The sequence below is a fragment of the Sinocyclocheilus grahami genome, unplaced genomic scaffold (genome assembly GCF_001515645.1).
Source record: "Sinocyclocheilus grahami isolate Dianchi unplaced genomic scaffold, SAMN03320097.WGS_v1.1 scaffold563.1, whole genome shotgun sequence".
Lineage (NCBI taxonomy): Eukaryota > Metazoa > Chordata > Actinopteri > Cypriniformes > Cyprinidae > Sinocyclocheilus > Sinocyclocheilus grahami.
This window is the reverse complement of record NW_015505742.1, coordinates 767,945-776,444: the sequence shown is the minus strand read 5'-3', so window position 1 is coordinate 776,444 and position 8,500 is coordinate 767,945. Positions and strand designations below refer to the sequence as shown.

The 8,500-nt window shown below is 38.0% G+C and overlaps 1 protein-coding gene across 1 annotated transcript; it reads left to right on the top strand.

The window, feature by feature from the left end:
• The first annotated feature begins 624 nt into the window (after positions 1-624).
• retreg2 (reticulophagy regulator family member 2) lies at positions 625-8,304 on the top strand. The gene is made up of 8 exons (XM_016239337.1): positions 625-979; positions 1,808-1,918; positions 2,042-2,171; positions 3,610-3,694; positions 4,996-5,133; positions 5,603-5,691; positions 6,070-6,205; positions 7,318-8,304. Exons 1-8 carry the CDS (start codon positions 759-761, stop codon positions 8,058-8,060), a joined length of 1,653 nt encoding a protein of 550 aa, XP_016094823.1. The 5' UTR covers positions 625-758; the 3' UTR covers positions 8,061-8,304.
• Positions 8,305-8,500: the final 196 nt, after the last annotated feature.

Genomic DNA, 8,500 nt, shown 5'->3' with positions numbered 1-8,500 from the left:
GTGCTCCAGGGTCACACATTATTTAAACAAAAACTTTTATTTTGGATTGCCCAGCACGAAATTGTTCATATAAATATGTCAATAAAAATAAATAATATTGGTTAAATCAAATAAATGTCAAGTTTAATAGTATAAGCGTGTGTTTGTGGCGCAGCCAGCAGATGTCCCCCAAGGGCCCAGTAAACACTGAGCAATTAGTAATATACATTGCTAAGAACTTCATTTGGACAACTTTAAAGATGATTTTCTCAATATTTTGATGGGGTTTTTTTGCACCCTCAGATTCCAGATTTTCTAACAGTTGTATCTCGACCAAATATTGTCCTATCCTAACAAACCATACATCAATGGAAAGCTATTTTATGTAAAGCAAATTTATTCAGCTTTCAGATGATGTATACATCTCAATTTAGAAAAACAAATCGACCCTCATGACTGGATTTGTGCTCCAGGGTCACACATTATATAAACAAAAACTTTTATTTTGGATTGCCCAGCACGAAATTGTTCATATAAATATGTCAATAAAAATAAATAATATTGGTTAAATCAAATAAATGTCAAGTTTAATAGTATAAGCGTGTGTTTGTGGCGCAGCCAGCAGATGTCCCCCAAGGGCCCAGTAAACACTGAGCACGTGACTCTGTGAGAGCCTGTAAAATCCGCGGTGTGCTTCTGTTTTTTCTAATAATCCATGACCAGCGTCTCCTGACCAAACCCCGTCACCAACACACACAAACAACGCTGGACAAGTGAGAATGGCGAGCAGACGGGCCTCGGTGTCCTCGGCGGATCTGGAGGCCTGGTTCCCCGCGCCCGGCGGCGGCGAGGATGCGCCGGAGCTGCGGCGGCTGCGGGAGCGTCTGCGCGGCTGGCTGTCGCAGTGTGAGCCCGCGGTGCTCTGCGCGCAGCGGCTGCTGGTGTGGGAGAGGCCGCTTCACAGCATCATCGCCGCGCTGGCGCTCAACACGCTGTTCTGGTGAGACCCGAGCCAATACATCTGTTCGTTTGGAAGAGACGGTGTTAATCCTGACCAGTGCGTTCGTTCGTTCGTTCGTTAATCATCTGGTTAATCTGCTCGTTAGTAGCCGCCTCAGGTCGAAGTTCTCCCGCGTTGCTTTTGTGGCAGCTTCGCTACTCTTACCGAATAATACTCTTAGTATTACTGGTAAGTTACTGTGTTTCGGACATGTGCTATGGTTCTTGGGCGACCCTGTAAATACCATGGTAATGATAATTTACCGTCGTAAACATCGAAATACCATGGTATCACTTTGGGTTTTTGGACGTAACGTTACATACCATAATACTACAATATGATTGCTGTGCCATACCGTGACAAAAAGTACTATGGCAGGTAACGTTACAGACAGAAATACCATGGTACTTTGATATATACCATAGTACTACTCCATGATTTAAGAATACACTGATATATCGATAGCCAAAACATGGCCATACCTAGGTACTTTTTTTTGTAAGGGGTAAATACCATGGTGTATGATTATGGTATGTTTTTGGACATTTCCTGTGGTATTACCATGAACTTTTGTGAACAGATCTTGAATTAACACATAAATATAATTATTTCACAATAGTATTACTGTCTAAACATATTTCAGAATATTACTGTTTTTATTGTGCTTTTCATTAAATAAATGTAGCCTTGGTGAGCAGAAGAGACTTCTTTCAAAAACATAAAAAAGTTCAAATTAGAGACACCGTTATTGTGAAACATGTCTGTGTTGTCACAAAACAAGGAGGGATCGATTTATGGTTCATCTTAATTTTATCATCCTGTTGTATTTTTAATATTTCCTGAGAATTTCTTGAACGGGGGCCCATTCGTTCACTGTCGCTCACTGTTTGCTCCTGTGTTCTCTACAGTGTGGCATCCTGAGGCGTCTGTCGTTGAGCGGTATGTGTCTCAACAGCAGCCCCATCTCTTATGTGTTTGCACTGCTCACTTTCAGGATTGTTTATGCTGTATCCTAAGTTTGTCTCCTTATGAAATGAGTTGAAATCTGTCCTGACTGTACAGAGAAGCGCTGACTGATCAGCCACGTCTGTTAAGCGTCGAGGAGCTCAGCCACCATCTCGCCGAGAGTTACCTCACCTTCAGCCTTTGCATCCAAGAAATGCTTCAGTACAAACGGCAAAACCACGGCAAGGTGAGGAGAGAGATTCTTTCAGCTAAATATATTTAAAAAGTGTGTCTCAGAATAACACCAAAATGATAATTCTGTCTTTATTCAACCTCATGTCATTCAAAACCTGCATGACTTACTTTCTTCCTTTTTGTCTGAAAGAAAAAAGAAAATATTATTTGGAATTTAAATGTTTTCTATTTCTCAAAAGTTTGGGGTCAGTAAGGTAAATTTAGTACATTTTATTTTTTTATGAAATTAATACTTTTGTTCAGCAAGGATACATTATTGATTAAAAGTGACAGTGAAAACATTGATTTGATCAGTCTGAAAGAAAAAAGAAAATATTATTTGGAATTTAAATGTTTTCTATTTCTCAAAAGTTTGGGGTCAGTAAGGTAAATTAAATTTTTTTTATGAAATTAATACTTTTGTTCAGCAAGGATACATTATTGATTAAAAGTGACAGTGAAAACATTGATTTGATCAGTGTTAAATTTAGTTCTTTTAAACTTTCTATTTATCAAAGAATCCTGAAATAAAAAAATGTATCATGTTTCCCACAGTAATATTAAGCAGCACATCTGTTTTCAACATTATTAATAATAAGTGTTTCTTGAGCAAATCATCATATTAGAATGATTTCTGACGGAGCATGTGACACTGAAAACTGGAGTAATGATTATGAAAATTCAGCTTTTCCATCACTGGAAAAAAACAACATGATATTGTAACAATATTTCACAATATGACCGTTTTGGTTGTATTTTTGATCAAATAAATGCAGCCTTGGTGAGCTTAAGAGACTTAATTAAAAAAAAAAATCTTTCTGACCCCAAACATTTTCTGTCCAGAAAGTGTTTACTGAATTAATACTTTTGTTCAGCAAGGATACATTATTGATTAAAAGTGACAGTGAAAACATTGATTTGATCAGTGTTAAATTTAGTTCTTTTAAACTTTCTATTTATCAAAGAATCCTGAAATAAAAAAATGTATCATGTTTCCCACAGTAATATTAAGCAGCACATCTGTTTTCAACATTATTAATAATAAGTGTTTCTTGAGCAAATCATCATATTAGAATGATTTCTGACGGAGCATGTGACACTGAAAACTGGAGTAATGATTATGAAAATTCAGCTTTTCCATCACTGGAAAAAAACAACATGATATTGTAACAATATTTCACAATATGACCGTTTTGGTTGTATTTTTGATCAAATAAATGCAGCCTTGGTGAGCTTAAGAGACTTAATTAAAAAAGAAATCTTTCTGACCCCAAACATTTTCTGTCAAGTCAAGTCAAGTCACCTTTATTTACAGTGGGTACGGAAAGTATTCAGACAATAACTGCAGCCTTGGTGAGCAGAAGAGACTTAGATTTAAAAATCTTACCAACCCCAAACATTTTCTGTCCAGAAAGTGTTTACTGATCAATCGTTCTGTTTCTCCTCATCAGTTCTGCATCATGATGTGTTCAGGATGTTTCATCCTGGCCGGGGTTGGACATTACATTCCCGGGATAATGATCTCCTACATCATATGTGAGCAAACCTGTTTATTTCCATATATTCTTTTTACACACACTGCTCGCCTTTTGCACCAGCTACTCAAATTGCACAACACACAGCTTTTCAAGTCCACCTCTGCACTTACATAACACTCACATTGCTATGAATTAAAGAAGCAAAATAACGAGTTTTCTGTCCAGAAAGTGTTTACTGATCAATCGTTCTGTTTCTCCTCATCAGTTCTGCATCATGATGTGTTCAGGATGTTTCATCCTGGCCGGGGTTGGACATTACATTCCCGGGATAATGATCTCCTACATCATATGTGAGCAAACCTGTTTATTTCCATATATTCTTTTTACACACACTGCTCGCCTTTTGCACCAGCTACTCAAATTGCACAACACACAGCTTTTCAAGTCCACCTCTGCACTTACATAACACTCGCATTGCTATGAATTAAAGAAGCAAAATAACGAGATAAATATATATCACTCCAGAGAGGAAAAATATATTCCCAGCATTTCTGTTTGGCTGGGTAAAAAAAAAATGCAGGCACATTTAAATACAGAAATGTATTTATACTAAATACTACAACAATTCAAAGTGGTGTCAAAAAGTGTCATTTCTGTTGTCCTTTTGAGTGAATTTAATTAAAAAAGACAGGGAACCTATCCAGGTCATATTTTACCATAAAATCAAAAAGATTTGAAATCAAGACAATTTGAATGAAGAAAAACAGGGCTTCTTTAGGATTATTAAGATGTTTAATGTTTTTTTATTTAAATGTAGTTATTATTATTTATTTATTATTTTTGGTGTCAAGAGTTATTTTAGAGTTCTATTAAAGCTTCTTATGCTCACCAAGGATGCATTTATTGGATCAAATATACAGTAAAAACAGTAATACTGTGAAATATTATTACAATTTAAAATAACTTTTCTTCATAAATATATTTTAAAATGTAATTTAATACTGTGATGCAATGCTAAATTTTCAGCATCATTACTCCAGTCTTCAGTGTCACATGATCTTCAGAAATCATTCTAATATGCTGATTTGCTGCTCAAGAAACATTTCTTATAGTTATCAATGTTTAAAATAGTTGATACATTTCATTTTCCAGGATTCTTTGAAAAATATGAAGTTCAAAAGAACGGCGTTTATTTGAAATAGACATCTTTTGTAACATTATGCGTCACTTTTGATCAATTGAATGCGTCCTTGTTGGGTAAAAGTATAATTTCTTCTAAAAAGTAACTCTTACTGACTCCAAACCTTTGAATAGTACTGGATGCAGAGGTTAGTAGTGTTTTTCTCTGTCCTGCATTAGTGCTGAGTGTGCTGCTGTGGCCGCTGGTGGTTTACCATGAGCTGATCCAGAAAATGTACACCGGACTGGAGCCCATACTGATGAAACTCGACTACAGCATGAAAGGAGACACACAGCACCGCAAATACGACAAGAGAAGTGAGAGCGTTGCCTTTATTGACTGTCCTAGCTTGCTAACCTAACTTTTCAATTTTTCAAAACCCAAAATAAACACAATATTGTTGTTTTACGTTAGTGTTAAATGTAATCTTATATATACAGATTTTATACCAGTCATTTTATTTTATAGACAATTATATAATGGCTGATAATAAATCTGATATGTCTGATATTTTTTGCCACTATGTTCATGCTTAAAGTGAAATCAGGTGTCAAGACATTTTAGATAAAGTAAAAAAAATTGTTTTACAGAAACCTGGCACAAGTTTACTGCTTGAACCTGAATAAATAATCCCTAATATTATCTGCATCCAATATTGGACTAATAATAACAATAAAAACTCTTTCTGCCGATATCACAGTAAAAGACTCTTTGCAAACCAGGTTGTTAGTGTGTCACTTTCTGTTAGACTGTGCTCAGGAGAAGTGTGTGTGTGTGTGTGTCCAGAGCTGAAAAAGGAGCAGGAAGAGGGTGATGAGCCGAGGGCAGAGACAGAGAGCGAGAGCGAGGAGGAGCTGTCATGTTTCGCCCCTACTGTGAGTGTCCTGATACAGGGGGGTTAGTCTCATGTTTGGTGGTGAGGGGTGTGTCCCATCTTACAGGGGCTGTATTCTATATTTAAACATTACTCCAGTCTTCAGTGTCACATGATCCTTCAGAAATCATTCTAATATGCTGATTTGCTGCTCAAGAAACATTTATCATTATTATCAATGATGAAAGCAGTTGTGCAGCTTAATGTTTTTGATACTTGAATTTATTTGAAAAAGAAATCTTTTGTAACATTTTAAATGTCTTTCACTTTTGATCAATTTAATGCATCCTTGTTGAATAAAAGTATTAATTTCTTTCCAAAACAATCTTAGTGAACAGTAGTGTAATTCCAGTCACTGATTGGTTTGTTCTGTGATCAGGTGGATGTGAAGACTACGGCTCTGGCGATGGCCATCACAGACTCTGAGCTGTCCGATGAGGAGGCATCTATACTGGAGAGTGGAGGATTCTCTGTGTCCAGAGCCACCACACCACAGCTCACAGACGTCTCTGAAGGTCCTCAAATTGAATTTTTTTTTATAAAATTGTAGTTTAGTCACACTTATTAAAAGAAGTGGATCAGTACCACAGACAACAAACATTCAACAGACATTATTTACATGGGGTCTATAATTTTTTTTGTAATGTTTTTTTTATATATTTAAGTCTTTTATACTTACCAAGTCTGCATTTATTTTATCAAAAATACAGTAAAAACTGTAACATTAATATTACAGTTTAAAGTAACTTTTCTATTTGAATACATTTTAAAATGAAATGAATTCCTCTGAGCTCCTTTTTCCTGCAAAGCTCATTTATCAGCAGTCTTAAAATTTGCTGCTCATGAAACATTTCTGATTATTATCAATTTTGAAAACCAACAGTAGTGTAATTCCAGTCACTGATTGGTTTGTTCTGTGATCAGGTGGATGTGAAGACTACGGCTCTGGCGATGGCCATCACAGACTCTGAGCTGTCCGATGAGGAGGCATCTATACTGGAGAGTGGAGGATTCTCTGTGTCCAGAGCCACCACACCACAGCTCACAGACGTCTCTGAAGGTCCTCAAATTGAATTTTTTTTTATAAAATTGTAGTTTAGTCAGACTTATTAAAAGAAGTGGATCAGTACCACAGACAACAAACATTCAACAGACATTATTTACATGGGGTCTATAATTTTTTTTGTAATGTTTTTTTTATATATTTAAGTCTTTTATACTTACCAAGTCTGCATTTATTTGATCAAAAATACAGTAAAAACTGTAACATTAATATTACAGTTTAAAGTAACTGTTTTCTATTTGAATACATTTTAAAATGAAATGAATTCCTCTGAGCTCCTTTTTCCTGCAAAGCTCATTTATCAGCAGTCTTAAAATTTGCTGCTCATGAAACATTTCTGATTATCAATTTTGAAAACAGTTGTGCTGCTTCATTTATTTATTTTTTCTTCTTTGATGAAGAGAGAAAGTTTAGAAGAACAACATTTATTTGAAACAGAAATCCCCCAATAAGGTGGGCTGTTTGTACTTAGTGTAAATAGACACTCCGATTATTTCATCATTGAAAAAGCCTTTCCCTTCTACTTTATTTTTACTCCAAAAATGCCTGTGTTTTCATCAGCAGACCTGGATCAGCAGAGCGTGCACAGTGAACCAGAGGAGGCGTTTTCTAGAGACCTAGCAGAGTTCCCGTCGGTGGACGAGCTGCCTTCTATTGAACCGGGTCTGTTCCATTTCCCGCTGGGCGTTCTCGGGTCTGAGCAGACAGGAGCGTCCGGATCCGAGCTCCAGGAGGAGCCGCTGTCTCCGGCCAGCCTCCTCATCCAGCACTTAGCATCTCCGCTCCACTTTGTCAACACGCACTTCAATGGACACGGACAAGCGGTGGGGGCGGACCAAAGCATTGTGGGTACTGAAAAAGAGGGAGGGGGATCGGCTGCCGGCGTTTCGAGACCCGCTCGGTCCCTGGAAGCCCTCAGCGAGGAGATAGTGAGCACGGCCATCTCTACCGTAGTACAGAACACTCTCTCAGCCCTGTTGCGGTCTAGCGAGGCCAGCGAGGGCTCGTCAATGGCTTCGTTTCTTCCCACCGAAACGCCTCCTTGCCCGATGGAAACGCCCCTCGAGTCGCCTTCCACCCTGGAAGCCAGCGCAGAAGAAGAGGACGTCGACGTCGCAAGCACCGAAGAGCAACCGGATGTCACGCTCGTACCCACCGAGGAAGAGGACTTTGAGCTTCTGGACCAAAGCGAACTGGAACAAATGGATGAGGGGTTGGGCCTTGGCGTTGATAGACAGGAAGTGGGTGGGGCTTCCACAGACACACCCCCAAGCAGTCAGCAGCACGCAGACCAGCAGGATTCCTAGCTTCATGTCATCTAAACTGTTTATTTTATTTATAGTCCTTGTAGATACCATATACTGACACAAACGATTCGTGAAAGGGAATTTTGCGGTCAGCTATGCCTTTATTTAGTTGTTTTCGGGAGTGAGATCACTGTGATTGTTGGTGGGCTTTTGTTTCCTGAGCAGGTGAATGTCCAAAACGTAAAACGTTTGACGCAAATCCTTAATGCGACGGTAATTAGTTTTATTTTAGTTTTTTTTGACAGATCCAAATGGCCTTCAGCCTCAAATCCAGCCACTCAGATTTCAAAAGCAGTTTAAAATAGACTTAGTTTTAATCATTTACTGTATGTATATTTCGACAAAGACCACATGTCTGCGACACAAGAGCCCTCTGGTTTATCAATCCCACGCTGACCGTTGTCATAAGGTTTAATGCATCGGGTCATGGGAAGAAGCCA